General features: G+C 34.5%; 1 protein-coding gene across 1 annotated transcript in view; it reads left to right on the forward strand.

The window, feature by feature from the left end:
• Positions 1-16,784, forward strand: part of ARHGAP20 (Rho GTPase activating protein 20) — a 320,100-nt gene extending 303,316 nt beyond the window's left edge. Inside the window, exons 14-15 of the mRNA XM_053708537.1 lie at positions 1,754-1,868; positions 11,627-16,784. Of these exons, the coding sequence (XP_053564512.1) occupies positions 1,754-1,868; positions 11,627-13,497 (1,986 nt within the window). The 3' untranslated portion in view covers positions 13,498-16,784. The remainder of the gene's footprint in view (positions 1-1,753; positions 1,869-11,626) is intronic.
• Positions 16,785-17,469: the final 685 nt, after the last annotated feature.

The following is a 17,469-nucleotide window of genomic DNA, read 5'->3' on the forward strand; positions in this document are numbered from 1 at the left end:
TACTAAAGTATATAAACAATAGTATAGGAATGAGAGAGGATTTGCATTACTAAAGTATATAAACAATAGTATAGGAATGAGAGAGGATTTGCATTACTAAAGTATATAAACAATAGTATAGGAATGAGAGAGGATTTGCATAACTAAAGTATATAAACAATAGTATAGGAATGAGAGAGGATTTGCATAACTAAAGTATATAAACAATAGTATAGGAATGAGAAAGGATTTGCATAACTAAAGTATATAAACAATAGTATAGGAATGAGAAAGGATTTGCATAACTAAAGTATATAAACAATAGTATAGGAATGAGAGAGGATTTGCATAACTAAAGTATATAAACAATAGTATAGGAATGAGAGAGGATTTGCATTACTAAAGTATATAAACAATAGTATATGTAATCACTGGTGCCTGGGCTCTCATAAAGGCACAAAGTATTGCAAATAATTAGATATGTTATTAGCACATGTATTTTTTGCATTTGTGTTTAAACTCATAGCTAAACTCCCGTTCTAGAGCCTTAACACATTGCATCTCTTGAACAGGGCACTGTTGGTGATTTTCACCTACATGTGTATGCTGGCCCTAATTGGCTGACGGTTCAGAATCTCCATGTGTTGTGGCACAAGAGCAGGACATTAGCCGCGTGTTTAACCCTTTGTGGATTAATAGAAAACTGTATATATAACATATTAAAGCATTTACATTTTGCATTAGGATGTTCCTTTAAAGGGACACTGAACCCAATTTTTTTCTTTCGTGATTCAGATAGAGCATGCAATTTTAAGCAACTTTCTAATTTACTCCTATTATCAATTTTTATTTGTTCTCTTGCTATTTTTATTTGAAAAGAAGGCATTGAAACGTGTTTTTTTTTGTTCAGTACTCTGGACAACACTTTTATTGGTGGATGAATTTATCCACCAATCAGCAAGAACAACCCAGGTTGTTCACCAAAAATGGGCCAGCATCTAAACTTACATTCTTGCATTTCAAATAAATATACCAAGAGAATGAAGAAAATTTTATAACAAGAGTAAATTAGAAAGTTGCTTAAAATGTCATGCTCTATCTGAATCATGAAAGAAAAAATGTGGGTTCAGTGTCCCTTTAAGACAGAGAATACAATTATAAACAACATTCCAATTTCCCTCATTCTTCAGATATCCTTTGTTGAAGAAATAGCAGTGTCACATGTACATCTATGTGCAGCTACCAATCAGCAGCTAATGAGCATATTTAGATATTCTTTCCAACAAAGGATATCAAGAGAATGAAGCAAATTAGATAATAGTAAATTGGAAAGTTGTTTAAAATCGCATGCTTCTTCTAAACTGCGAAAGAAAAAAAATTGGGTTTCATGTCCCTTTAACTAAAACCTTTCTCAGCATCATCCCAACTAATCAAACTTTAGAATCCCATATGCAAATGAATTCATGTTTCCTAATTCACCATTTGAATCACCTGTGGCACCTGTTTCTCTACAAGCCCTCTCTTCCAGTTTCCCTCCTCCAAGATTATAACTGAGTATTGGGTAAAAATAGCTTCCAATGCTGGTTGTATATTACTAAATTAAATCTTGGTCTGTAGTAATCTGATAACGTTTTGAATTGCCAATCCTTCAATCTTCCCTAGCAGATATTAAAAATGTGCTCTGTTTAGTTAACATTTAAATACATACAGTATATTCTGGTACTTACTGTATATCTGAGTTGGTCTTAATATTCTTTTCTGGTCTCTAATACAGGTGTCAGTGCTTGTACAGTTCCTTATAGAGAACTGTTCCATGATTTTTGAAGATGATATTTCATTATTATATGAACATTTTTCAGCAAAGGATGATAACAGAGAAGATATCTCAGGTATTTATAATACAAAAAATATATATATACTTTTCAGACACCACATATCATAGGTCAAATATTCTTTTTTGGACCTTTTAAAAATATTTATTTTGAGACTAAAAGTTGACAGATACATTTTAACAGCAAAATATTTTTATTATTCTCTAACTTTTACTACACATTCCTCTGCCTATGCTGCATTGTTTTTGCAATTAATTAACATTACCTTTTATTTATAAAGTGTACAATGGAATTTAGATAGAAATAGCACAAAAAATGACATGCTCTATTTTGCCTCAATCAATGTAAATATGATAAACAGGGTATTCAATTTTTTATTGCTGGACTTATGTTGATTTCCACATCTCTGAGTTACGTTAACAATGTGGACGTTTTAAATGTTTATTAACAAAATGAAAAAATAAATAAATATATATATATATATTTATTTATTTATTTATATATACATATACAGTACTGTGCAAAAGCCTTAGACCACCATTAGATTTGTTGTTTTAGCAAAGTTTTAGGGATCATCCATATTTATTGTTCAGTCTCTTTATTAAGATACAAACAGAAAATACAGGAAATATGTACACCAAATATAAAAAAGCACGATTTTCAGCACAAAATGACTTCTTCAGGCAAAAGTCAGTATTTAGTGTGACCTCCCTAGGCACTAAGTGCATCTTGAACTCTTTTGGGCAGGCTGTCCTGAAGTTTTCTGAAATAATCTTCTGATATATTATATCAGGCTTCTTTCAGCACTTCCCAGAGTTCTTCTTTAGATTTAGGTTTTTTTATTTATTTATTTTTATGTCCAAGTGATCCCATACCACCTCTATGATATTTAGGTCTTGAGGCCACTCCATGACTGTCAATATTTTATCAGCTATTTTTCTCTCCAAATATGATTTCATTGCATTAGCAGTGTGCTTGGGATCGTTATCATGCTAAAAAATAAAACCATTCCCATTTAGGCTCTTTCCATAAGGAATGGCATGATGAAGTAAAACCTGTCTGTACTTTTTAGAATTCATGATCCCATCAATTTGGACAATATCACCAACACCACTGGCAGAAATGCAGCCCAAACCCAGGACAGACCCTCCACCATTTTTTCACTAAAGGCCGCAGGCACTCATTTTTCCATCTCTCTCCAACTCTTCTTCTCACATATGAGACATATTTGTCACTCCATTTTACTCTTTTCCACTGATCTTCATTCCAATCTTTGTGATCTTTAGCATATCTTAGCCTTGTTCCGCTTCCGAAAAAGTGGTTTCTTGGCTGCTACCATTCCATTCCTGATCAAGCTTCTTCTGACTGTAGAAGGGTCAATTTGGCATCCCAATGAAGCTGCCAAATGCTGAAATAGTAAGAAGTGAATACAGCGCCAACAAGAGGCCAAGGGATAAATATACTCACAGAGAGATAAAAGATTATTTAATGAACCATGTTAAAAAGCATCAGTAAAAAATGTAAAAAACACATATAGATAAAATTACAAAAACAGGAATAAAATTACAAAAACAGGATACAGCTTGGCGATTACCTTAGCGCTTGTACACTACCCCCTTTTTCACTATTGACCTGCCAAATGCTGAGCCAGGTCCTTGCTGGACGACTTCTGGTCTCTCAAAGAAGAAACTCTAAGAAACTTCTCAGCAGATTTTGAAAGTTTTCCTGGCATTCTAGTCTTTTTTTTATCCTTAACCTCTACTGATTCTTCAAATTTCTTTATAATAGCTTGAATACCACATCTTGAGTATCCAGTTTATTTGCCGATTTCCTTTTGAGACCTGGCCTTGCTGATGCAAAGTATGATTTTATGTTTGTCAAATTCTGTGAGCTTTAGCATTTTGATTGGAATGATGTGATTGAAAGTTGGTCTTATTAGCAAGCTGCCAATGAATTAAACTCATACCACATGTGTATGTAATGCTCAAGCATGTCAATAGACCTTTTTCACAGCAGTCATTTTGACATGAAATAGTAGGACATATACAGGTGTAAACAATGACATTAGAACAGGAGAAGTGGACCGAGCGCTACACCCAGGGCCTTAAGCTTACTAACTATATAGCCTCCTAGTAGGCTAACAATATAAAAGTTAAAATGGGGAGAGAGTAAGCGCTGAAAGGCTTAAAAGGCTAGTAAAAAGTACATTTTAATACATATAAAAATTTACAAATGGCAATCAGACGCATGGATCCATGTCTGACTTAACAAAAAAATATGTATAATAAACAAATCTAAAAGTATCTAAAAATATCCAATGGAGTAAAGCATGTGACGCTGACTTAGTGAGCCAGTGATGAGGAGTTAGAAGGATATGTACATCCAATAATATAAACAACCTAAGTGAGTGATTGAGTGCACACAATAGCTGTCAACAAAGAAAAATAGCATTCACAAAAAATAGTGTTCACAAAAATTGGCGTACATAAAAAATGTTCAAATGTTCAACCGGTTATATGTAAGGGAATCCAGTAGTGTTTCCTCCAAAGTGACGTGTAGAAATATAACGTGAAGTCAATAATAGTAGAATATAAACGTTGAGTGGGTCAAATTAATGTGGTTCAGCTTCTAAATTAAAAAATTGTAAATCCGTGAGGTGTATAAAAATAAAAATAAAAATAACTTGTGAAAAAATCCACGTGGAAAACTTGAATTCAAATGATAAACAAAGGTCAAAAATAAAAAGACAAAAATAAAAAGACAAAAATATCAAAAGACAAAAATAGAAAATCAGTGATAATATTAAAAAGCACTAAAGATCTAGTGAAAACAAATCCTTAATTCAGATGTTAAAAATCCTTGGTAAGATCCATAACAAACTAATACATCGATAAAATACCTAAAAGGGAACAAAAGAGAAACAAATAGTGCAACACTGTATATGATATAGGTAATTAAAACCAAGCTCACCAGTATGCCAACGTGTTTTCGGCCTAGACTAGGCCTTTCTCAAGACTATACTGTATCAGAAAATCTGGGAGCTTTAAGTAGGGTCAGTGTTGAAATGATTGGTGCTGTTTTGGCGCCATTTTTAGAGGCACCTCCCTTTCCTGTTTTACCCATTGCATCTCTGGGATATTTCCTGTGTTGTGTTTCCTGTTTCACCCATTGCATCTCTGGAATATTTCCTATGTTATGTTTTCCCATCTTAAAGGTCAATTGGTTCCTATTATTGCCACAAATTCTAGTATAAATCTAGATTTTCCTATTTATTTGTTTTTTATTTTCATTATTAGGTAATAGTAGCGTTTTGTCAATGTTGTTATTATTATATTCTGTGTTAACTCCGTTAGTTTTCTGGGCGGGTTTCCCCTTTCTTTGGGCTCAAATTGCTTATTTATTTACATGGACTGGTTCTCATTTATTAATTGCCCCTGTTGATGTCAAAAACTTAATTTCCAATGCGATCTTATTTTGAAAATGAGGATTCTAAATGACACCAATACCTACCAAAAGCTCTGCAGCAACCCAGTAGTTAGGTTCAAGAAAGAGCTAGATGCCCTCCTCGGAACAGCTAAAACCAAAGGGATACTCAGTGAAAGGGAATATAATTACATAAGAATACCATACCCAAAAACACCCGTATTTTATCAATTACCGAAAGTCCATAAATCCTTAAACGATCCACCAGGAAGGCCCATTATATCTGGGATAGGATCTTTGACAAGCAACTTATCTGAATACGTGGATAAGATGTTACAGAAATATGTAATATCATTACCATCACATCTCAGAGACTCCACTCAAATTCTGTCACTGCTAAATTCAATGACCTGGAAGAACAACTATATAATGGCCACATGTGACGTTACGTCACTTTATACAAGTATCCCACATGACCTAGGGATTGAAGCAGTAAACTCATTCCTAGTAAAGGATGAGGAAATACCAGAAGAACAGAGGATATTCATTTTGGACTGTATTAAATATATCTTGAATCACAACTATTTCTGTAACAATAATCAGTTTTACAGGCAATTGTGCGGTACAGCAATGGGGACCAGGTTTGCGCCAAGCTACGCCAATCTCTACATGGGCCTATGGGAAAACATCTTCTGGGACTCATGTCCAACTGGCGCGGACCTTGTCCTATATTCAAGATATATAGATGACATCTTTTTGATTTGGAGTAGAACATTGGAAGATCTGCTACATACTATCAATGTAATGAACCACAACGAAAAGAATGTTAAGTTTACATACCAATACAACCAAGAGAAACTGGACTTTCTGGATCTGAGAATTGAAGTGAAAGATGGGAAGCTTCAAGGAGGTTGACTGTAACAACTATATCCATAACACAAGCTGCCATCATCCCACCTGGAAGTCAAATATACCCAAGGGCCAATTCTTGAGGGTCAAGAAAAATTGTTCTACTATAGAACAATGGACTGCACAGGCTGACATACTGAAACAACGTTTCTTGGAAAGAGGGTATGACAATAAGTCGTTGGATGATAAAATCGAAGAAATCAGTAAGATCAAGAGAGAGAACATCCTGAGTTATAAAAACAAACCAAGAAAAACCTGGGATGATGAAACAATCGACGTACCTATGATATCCGAGTACTGTGAGAACAGATCCATCATGGAAAAGATTATTAAGAAACATTGGGCAATACTCAAAGATGATGACGTGATTGGGGAAAGGCTGAATCCACATCCGAGATTCATTTATAGGAGAACTAGGAACCTGAAAACGATGATAGCTCCTAGTATACCTAGGAAAGGAAATACTAACGACACGACCAATCACCAAGGAAAAAGCACTAAAGGCTTCTACCCATGTCCAAGCTGTAAAGCTTGTAAGAACGGACAAAAAACGGATACTTTCTCATCAGAGAAACGAGAAACATAGGATCAAAGAGTTGATCAGATGTAGCGACAAAAATGTGATCTATCTAGTTTCCTGCTCCTGCGGATTACAATATATAGGGCAGACATCAAGGGCCCTCAAAGATAGGATCAGGGAACACATCCTATGCATAGAGAAAGGCAGAATAGATACCCCACTCTACAAGCATTTTGCAACTACCCACAAGGGGAATCTGAAAGCTTTTAGTTATTTTGGGATATAGAAGGTCAAAAAAGACTGGAGAGGAGGAAACCATGAGCAAAAACTACTATTCAATGAGTCAAGATGGATATTTATGATGGACTGTCTTTACCCTAGAGATTTAAATCAGAAAGAAGACCTTGCACACCTGATCTCCATTAAATAACATCTATTAAATAACGACCACCATCCATCTCCGAGTGCTCAAATATGATATGACCTAAGTTAGAGAGATAGGATCCCAACATGCGACCGCTAAGTTGGTTACCCCACACAGTATCCCAACTAAATATTTACCTCCGCTTTCATCACTATTTTCTATGTACTTATAAAGGGAGATCGAATACATGAAAGCTATAAACTAGAGTGGAAGTGAAAATCGAAAATACTAACCCTCTCCGTTTCCTTTAAAAACCAAGGGAAATGTAAAAATTTAGAGTGGGCATAATACTTGTTCCGTATTACAAAATGTTAGTCGCTCATTAAGAACAAAATCATATCAGAGAGAGAAACATAACATCAGGCATAGGACAATTTGGTCACAGAGATACATCAGCACCAATGAGTAAATACACAAGCATAAGTACATTTGTCAAGTAATTAACACCTGGCAACAGATCCATACACGGGAATAATAGACCTAAAGGGGCCCATTTATCAAAGGGCTTGCGGACCTGATCCGACACTGCGGATCAGGTCCGCAAGACCTCGCTAAATGCGGAGAGCAATACGCTCTCCACATTTAACATTGCACCAGCAGCTCACAAGAGCTGCTGGTGCAACGCCGCCCCCTGCTGACTCGCGGCCAATCGGCCGCCAGCAGGGAGCTGTCAATCAACCCGATCGTATTCGATCGGGTTGATTTCCGGCGGTTCCTGTCCGCCTGCTCAGAGCAGGCGGACAGGGTTATGAAGCAGCGGTCTTTAGACCGCTGCTTCATAACTTGTGTTTCTGGCGAGTCTGAAGACTCGCCAGAAACACGGCCCTTCAAGTTCCATACGGAGCTTGATAAATGGGCCTGAAAGAATTGCGACAATGTCGTATTGAATACACCCAGCTTTGTCAAACTGAACACATTCAGTATGACAACTTTAAAATTGTCATATTGAACTAAAAAAGTATCATAGAAAAGAAAAAACCATGTATTCATACACTGGTCTATACATAACAATCCAATGTAGGACTACTTACTGTGTGAAATGAAATATCATAATTTGAAGATTTTGTATCTTGTATCCTCTACCCCACGTCTGCCCCAAAGTCAAACAGAAGCCATCACTTTGAGTGTATTTACGCCTGATCTTACACCAGCTGATTTCTGGTTAATGGTCACCTAAAGTCCTTTATATACACATGCAAATGTAAAGAAACCCTCCCAATTAGATCTGAGCTTACACCTTCACTGTGAACAGATAGGAAGATCCTTGATCCCTCTTGAGACATTACAGTTTGTCATCCCACCATCGGCGGTGAGATACAGCATTAGGATCAATAAACGTCTCACAATGTTAAGTTAGATAAACATTGCAGGTCTATACTTTATCAAGGTCATATATGACTCAATGGCTCCTTGAGAATACCCATAGGCTTTATTTTCAAAAGAACTAGAAGGAAGCAGTGAAACGGCTATCCATTACGAAAGTATGAACAAATAAAAGTAAATTGTAAAGCTATTCAATATTAGGATCCAAGAATGTGCCTAGAATTAAGAAAGTGAGTTTTATTAGGATCCAAGAATGTGCTTAGAATTAACATAGCACGTTTTATTAGAAGCAGTTTTACTATAAGCAGTGACAGATCAGCATCGTAAGAAATTACATACATTATTCAAAGAATTGACTATTCCCAGTAACCGATTCTATTACATATTGGCACATTGACTCTGACATTATATGTTATAGACACATAGAGATAATGAGCCATAGTAAGATCGGGTAATACCGAACATCTGAGAAAGATCTGCAGTCCTAATAAATGAGGGAACTACATATTCCATAAGTCAATGGGGAATATGATGCTGCACCTTCCGGTCACATGATGCAGACCGGTAGACTAAAGAACTTCCGGTCACATGATAGAGACCGGTGAATCGAATAAACTATGTCTCCCAAAAGCTAAACCGGAAGTTGATGCCGCGATACCAGGCCACTTTTGGTCATAGCAATTTTCAAAATAAGATCGCATTGGAAATTAAGTTTTTGACATCAACAGGGGCAATTCATAAATGAGAACCAGTCCATGTAAATAAATAAGCAATTTGAGCCCAAAGAAAGGGGAAACCCGCCCAGAAAACTAACGCAGTTAACACAGAATATAATAATAACAACATTGACAAAACGCTACTATTACCTAATAATGAAAATAAAAAGCAAATAAATAGGAAAATCTAGATTTATACTAGAATTTGTGGCAATAATAGGAACCAATTGACCTTTAAGATGGGAAAACATAAACATAACATAGGAAATATCCCAGAGATGCAATGGGTGAAACAGGAAACACAACACAGGAAATATCCCAGAGATGCAATGGGTGAAGCAGGAAAGTGCGGTGCCTCTAAAAATGGAGCCAAAACAGCACCAATAATTTCAACACTGACCCTACTTAAAGCTCCCAGATTTTCTGATACAGTATAGTCTTGAGAAAGGCCTAGTCTAGGCCGAAACGCGTTGGCATACTGGTGAGCTTGGTTTTAATTACCTATATCATATATCATATACAGTGTTGCACTATTTGTTTCTCTTTTGTTCCCTTTTAGGTATTTTATCGATGTATTAGTTTGTTATGGATCTTACCAAGGATTTTTAACATCTGAATTAAGGATTTGTTTTCACTAGATCTTTAGTGCTTTTTAATATTATCACTGATTTTCTATTTTTGTCTTTTGATATTTTTGTCTTTTTATTTTTGACCTTTGTTTATCATTTGAATTCAAGTTTTCCACATGGATTTTTTCACAAGTTATTTTAATTTTTATACACCTCACGGATTTACAATTTTTTAATTTAGAAGCTGAACCACATTAATTTGACCCACTCAACGTTTACATTCTACTATTATTGACTTCACGTTATATTTCTACATGTCACTTTGGAGGAAACACTACTGGATTCACTTACATATAACCGGTTGAACATTTGAACATTTTTTATGTACGCCAATTTTTGTGAACTCTATTTTTTGTGAATGCTATTTTTCTTTGTTGACAGCTATTGTGTGCACTCAATCACTCACTTAGGTTGTTTATATTATTGAATGTACATATCCTTCTAACTCCTCATCACTGGCTCACTAAGTCAGCGTCACATGCTTTACTCCATTGGATATTTTTAGATACTTTTAGATTTGTTTATTATATATATTTTTTTGTTAAGTCAGACATGGATCCATGCATCTGATTGCCATTTGTAAATTTTTATATGTATTAAAATGTACTTTTTACTAGCCTTTTAAGCTTTTCAGCGCTTACTCTCTCCCCATTTAAACAATTACATTAATTAGGGTTCCATTCCATTTAGGAGAGCCAGGTTCCTGCTATTGCTCAAGTGTAAGGGGAGGTCCCACACAAATACTTGCCACTTTAGCCTATAGAAGCTGTTTTTTCTGAATTTGTTTTTCTGTTTTTTTAATACTGTATACAAATAACCTGTATTTTCTGTTTGTATTCTAATAAAGAGACTAATAAATAATTATAATAATGTATTTATAGAAAGATGCACCCTAAAGAGCACTCACAACAAATATAGTGATAAGGTAGCACCGACACAAAAAATTATAACCATCATCTGCGGTAATCCCCCAATAACAGACAAACAGAAAATTGTTAAAAATTAAATAAAGAGTTAAAAGTGACATCAATCAGCGATACTTAATGCAAATAGGGTAAAATAACCCAAAGACACTATCACTATACGCTAAAGCATCAAATCTAATGGGGGCCTAAGACTTTTGTACAGTACTGTGTGTGGGTTTGTATGTATGTGTGTGTGTGTGTGTGTGTGTGTGTGTGCATATATATATATATATATATATATATAAAAATATACAGTATATATAGTATACATATATATAACGATAGACGTACATCAGAGATATTGTGGGTTCAGTTCCAGACCACTGCAATAAAGTGAGTCACACTCATTTTTTTTTATTTCCCTGTGCATATAAAAGTAATATTTACTATACTATAGTCAATTAAGTTTGCAAAAGCATTATGTCTAAAAACAAAAAAACAAAAAAATCAATGTGCATACCTTAATTAGAAAATACTTTATTGCTTAACAAAAATGCTAACCATCTGAGCCTTCAGTGAGTCATAATCTTTTTTTTACTGGTGGGGTGGTGTGTGTGTGTATGTATATGTATATATATATATATATGTGTGTGTGTGTGTGTGTGTGTATATATATATATATATATATATATATATTAAAAAAAATATATATATGAATCAATGTAAATATTTGCATAGGAAATTAGCACATCTAGGCAAGATTCCCTGCTCGCTTTTCCCCAGAAATACCTCATATACAATGTTACCAATGCACAAGAGAATTCTGGGTAAGATATGCAAATTAGATATGCAAATATATATATATATATATATATATATATATATATATATATATATATATATACATATTTTGGTGTGTATAAATAAAATGACAGAAATTTAACTTGCAATTTATTTTCTTTTCAGATGTTTGTTCTTTCAAACAGATTGACTCATCTTATGACAGTCTGGAAAATGAGCTGAATGATGAGGCAGATTCCCCCATCAGTGGACCAACTAAGAAACTCGGCTGTAACAACAGGAGTAGAGATTCTGTGTTGAGCTTAAGCGACTGTGACTTGGATCACCCTGATACTGAAGAGTCTCAAACCGAGCTCGGCATGGAGTCGCATCCTCATAGATTATCTACCGTCTTACATCATACATCTGCATCTCATGAACAGTCTGAGAATGAATCACTTTGCTCCAATACTTCTGGATACTCATCAACTACAGATGCTCTAAAAGATTTGAGACGGCCAAGACGATGCTCTGAGCCAGCCATAGGGATACTTGTATCTCGGTTCAGCCATCTTAATGAGTCTCCCCATGAGAATGCAGTACGTAAAGCAAGTTGTGATGATGTCTTGTCTCAGTCTGCAGACGAATATCTAAAGCAGCATCTCACTTTACAAGTAGAAGGCCAGAAACTGATTGATCGTAGTCTCACCTTGGGAATTAATGTGGGTAAAACTAGCAATAAAAAACGAACAGCTGACAATACAAACACTCCCAGTAGACTATTACCCCCCTCTTCACTGAGACTTAATATTTGCTCTAGAACTAGTTGTTCTAGTCTGTCCTCTCCTGGAACCTCTCCTTCTGGATCCTCTCTGAGTTCCTTAGACAGCGCTTTTTCACAGTTTTCTGATTATTCAGTGTTAACTCCAAATGAGGTGCCTTCTCCTTTAGACTGCCCTGTACGATCATATAAAAAACAATTAGAGCTTACTCCAGATTTTTCATTTGTTGGGTTTACAATTGATGAAAATGAGAAGCAATCTCACAAAAATAATTCACTAATAACTGGAAAGGATGGTGTCAGTCGGTCATGTCACCCAAATTCTGTTAATATTCATGCCAAATTATGCTTAAATGAAGCCACACCTACTGTAAAAAACTGGCCACCAAGAACAAAAGAAAAGGTAACAGGGCAAGATGGAAAACACAAAATTATTACAACAGTGACTTATGAAGAACCACAAGAGATTAGTTTTAGCATTTCAGAGGAACCCTTTTTTCAAAAACAGATGAATGTGCCAAAAACAGATTTTGAATCCAAGCTCCATTTTTCATGTACAAATCATGAGAGTTGCAAGCAGGATGCTTCTCTAAATAGTCTGGATTTATTTTATGAAAATGGTAGTAAGAGGAAACTTGCGGTCAAGCATCTTGTAATAGACAAAGATACTGTGGAAAAAGATGGTACTAGTACAAATAACATGGAATGCAGTTCTTTTCTTTTTCCATCTCCTGTGTCTATAAACATTGAAATATCTTCACAAAGCCAGAACACACTTATCCCTCAAACATTTTTTTATGGGCAGGATTTTCCATTGTATAACCAGTCACAAAGGAGGCAATCTACAAACTCTTTCAGTGTTGACGAACCCCGGGTTCTGACTTCAACTCTGAAAAGTTGTAGCGAGCAATCCATTAATGTTGGTGAGGATTCCATTGCTGGTGCGAAGGATGTTACAACAAAGTCTACAATTGGTAGAGACATTAGCATTCGTGTTGCCAATTTTAAGAAAAATAAAATTTTGCCTTCTAATGTGGACACTGGACTTAAAATTGCCAATTGTGACTTGGAGAAAAACTTTTGTGTATCTCCAAAGCAAACAACCACTACAGCAGACTTTTTCTTTCAACCTGAGATGCATAAAAATGTTCAACAAACTCAAGAGTGTGTCAATACTGTAATTCAGAAAGGCCAAGAATGGCAATTAAAGAGATGTACTGATTCTAAGTTTGAAGATATAGACCAAAGTTTTTTTGCTGAAGAATCTTATGTGTAAACTAGTTCTTTGTAGGTCAGTATTCAAACATACAACATGCTTAACTCCTTGGGTACCAGGTAGATATGTTAGCACATGGTTAATTCTAAATGGCATATATACTATATATGTTAAAGATAAACTTTTTTTTAATATCTAAATAAGGATAAGGCTATAAACAAGGGCTCCAAAATAAAAATGAGTATAGTATTTATTACATTGAGGCATGACGGTACATTTTGCTTCTTAACTACTTTCTTTTATATTAGAAAGTTACCAGATTGGTCTTGCAATAAAGAAAACAATGTTGTGTTGGATTTTCTACATGTTTTAGGGTTGATTTCCCACCTACTGAAACTAATTCTCAATTCTGATTGGTGGTTTGTTGGGCTTTTTTGCAGTGAATTGAGAGAGATCAGTTAGTCCATCCAAGCAGTGTGTTCTTTATAAATTAGCACTTTCTCTAAGATATCAGATCTCCAACTTGCTTCCTACCACAAGTGTCTTAGCCTATTAGGTGCCAGAATGCTGTGTTGCTTGTCTCTCTGGCAGCCAAAGGTTAATAAACACAACAACACATAAAGGAGAATGGTGAAATCATAGAGGTCCAAAACAATATCTGTATTGTTTTTAGAAGATCAATCTTTTAAGCTTTAAATATATACTGAATTATATTAAAGTAACCAATCAACGCAATAATATGGTTATTTCCTTAATGGGTTTCCCTGTTGGAGCAATTAATGATCAATCAAACCCCAAAACATGTGGGTGAGATATTAATGGTTAAAAAGTGATGTCCTCCTTTGTTAAGGGACCAAATGTGTTGAGTTCTTTATCTTTGAGCACTTAAACATGCATGTCAGCCAGAATATAAACTGCTCTTAAGCCTGATAATTTAATTCAGTTATACAAATTGCCTCGCCTATGCTAAAGTACAAACCTGGCAGCAATGTGAAGTATTTTGTTACCCCATAATAAAGATACACTGTTGTACAATGCACTGGGAGGACAGGGGTGGCATACTAAATTAGTTCATTTTCAGGATTAACAAATGATTTATGGAAATAAGTTGCTGCCATTTTATTAAACAACAATTATATAAAATGCTTGGTTGTTGTTTTATGCTGCCCTAGGTCTAAATTTACTAAATGCCTCCCTCCCAATGCTTCTTTTAGTCTAATTTATTATATATTGAGAAGACAGGCAAGTGTGATAATTAGCTAATTGCCTTCTGTCCTTTCACATTTTTGCATCTCTTTCCCAATGCTTAGATGGGGGGTTTTCAGACTACACTGTACATTTCAATTCATGTAAAAGTTTATTCACTTGAACTAAACAAATGTTTTGAATGACAAAGTTACCAATGTATGGTAATCAATATCTGACAGCTCACTATAGGCACTATGGAAAGCATTAATACTACTTTTTTATGATGCTGTAACATTAAACAGTGAATTCTAACCTTATCCCACCTTGTTCTGATTTGTCATGAAAATTGATGATAACTGTCAAGATTTTGTCAATTTATATTTTAAAAACAGAAAACCCAAGTTTCAATGGATAAAAAGAAGCCATTTCTAATTTATAAACCAGGTAGAATTTGCACACATTTTGTCAGGGTCATCAATGATGGTTTATTTAATCTCTGATTGTTAAATGTTTTAATCAAATGTACTATTTCCGTAGCACTTGACAAAAGCTTTTTCTTGCCTGTTCCACCAGAGATTCTGAGTTTTGACCAAAATCATTTTATTAGACAGGACATGCTTTGCTAGCATTAAACTAGAATTGAAGGTTTAGGTTTAAAGAGTTGATTTTGCCCAACGAAAAATCACCAGTATTCACTGTACTCTACCCTGGCAAAGACAGTAATAACTTCCACAAAAGTGGAGTTTGATTGTAATAGTCAGTCCTTTGGGTTCACCATCCCTTTAATAGTTTAGCATCAACTTTCAAGATATTGTCACTTTAAGCCTAGTTGACAGACATTTCTGTAAAGGGACATTGTTTATTTTCAATACCAAAAGCAACATATATGGGGTTTTTTTGCAGACCTTTTGTCCAGTGATTCCAACTGAGCGTAATGTGTTCCCATAGCAAGAGTTTTATAGTGTTTACTATGTGAAGGGTGTTTGTCCTCTGTAGTATAAAAGTCATATTTGGGAACCTCAAAAACGCTTCACATTGGGGCCAAATTCTACTGGGTGTCAATCTAAGGATACAAATGGAAATTTGCACCAACATGATGATTTACAAACATTTCTGTATAAAATTTCACAAGTTTGTAACCATTTATGTCCAATTTTAGTTAGATTGGGTTTTCAGTGCTTTCTAATTGAATACAGTTTGTCTCACTTAGACCAACATAAAAACATATTTAGTTCTGTTTTCCAGTTGCCTAATTGGACCATACATTTAGTTAACTAGTTTCAATTTATTAATTACATCAATTCAATTAGAAAATGAGCACTGAAATTTATTAATCAAATTACAGAATTAAAAAAAAAATTATGCTGATTTCCATGTGTTTGCAACCTGTGCAAATTATTTAAACAAATATTAGAGAATTGGTATACTGATTAACAGTATTATTATATAACATTAGTTTCAAATTTGACCATTTTTAGAAAAAAATAACTTTAAAAAGTAATACTTGAAAACTGTGTGCAATTAAGGTAAAGAGCACGTTACACAAGTTCTAGTTGCGCCTACCCTGTTTAGCATTCAGCTAAATATTTGCACATAATTAGGCAAACTAGAAACAAGTGAAACTGTGCTTTTAAACTAGTGAAATCAGTTGCGTTCTAAGTTTAGACACTAAAACAAAATGAAAATTGGATGAAATGTATTATTCCACCTAGAGCAAAGACTTGTAAGCACAGCTGCCAATATTCATACCATTGCGGTTGTATTGTTTGTCTGCACGGTTAGAACATTTGATATAATCATAATTATATCATTCTTTTACCCAAGGAGTCCCTCATATCTGCGCTATTGAGATATCCTGTTAATATTTCAAATTGTGAATTGTTAGTGTTGCATTATGTGCTAGAAGCCATAACTGTGTAGTTTGTAATGCAGTATAAAATATTTAAAGTATGTCAACAGTCTCATTTTCTCATGTTTGTATAATATGTCTTGATGTATTTTGCCATTATTATATTACGCTGTTATTAAAAGATGTGTATTTTTGTACTTGCAGAAACTGCTGCTAACTTTATAAGGTCTGTTTGTTGTTACAGCACTGATAATAATATATATATGTATTCTATTATTAAGTAAAATAAATCCATGGTATTGTAATTTAATGCAGTTTTCTCTATTTTGTAGCAATAATAACTTTTTATGTTTGCTGAATGTCTGACCATTTTGCAATTGAAATACAAGGATCTATTACAAAGGAATGTTTTTGTAGAGAATGAGGTCTATGCCGTGACATGATATCTCAGGGTCAGAATCGCATTGGTACTGAAAAGGAACAATAGAATACAGTACAATAGGCTGATTGTCATGTATCACTTTTTAGTCTGATGCAAACACGGAGGACAATGAACGTTCTTGGTAGTAATGGAAAATGATGTGTCAGATCAGATTTGTGTATTTTGTGTTTAAAAGAGCACAGTAGAAAAAAATTACCCACATGAAATCACATACATAGGACAGTACATAGGACAGTATAGATTACCAGTCAGAGGCAAGAGTTACTAGTCTGCTTAAGGATACACATAAATAGTCACAACATAGCTAGCCAGAGATCACAGATATGTGGGTTTCTTGATATATGCTGGTGTACCCTAAACATTCAAGTTCTTACAGCAAAAAATAAAAAAATTGCAGTGTGTGTATGTGTATATATATATATATATATATATATATATATATATATACACTGTATGTGTGTGTGTATGTATATGTGTGTGTGTATATATATATATATATATATATATATATATATATATATATATAATCAATGTAAATATTTGCATAGGAAAT

This window comes from Bombina bombina, chromosome 3 (assembly GCF_027579735.1).
Source record: "Bombina bombina isolate aBomBom1 chromosome 3, aBomBom1.pri, whole genome shotgun sequence".
NCBI classification, from domain to species: Eukaryota; Metazoa; Chordata; class Amphibia; order Anura; family Bombinatoridae; genus Bombina; species Bombina bombina.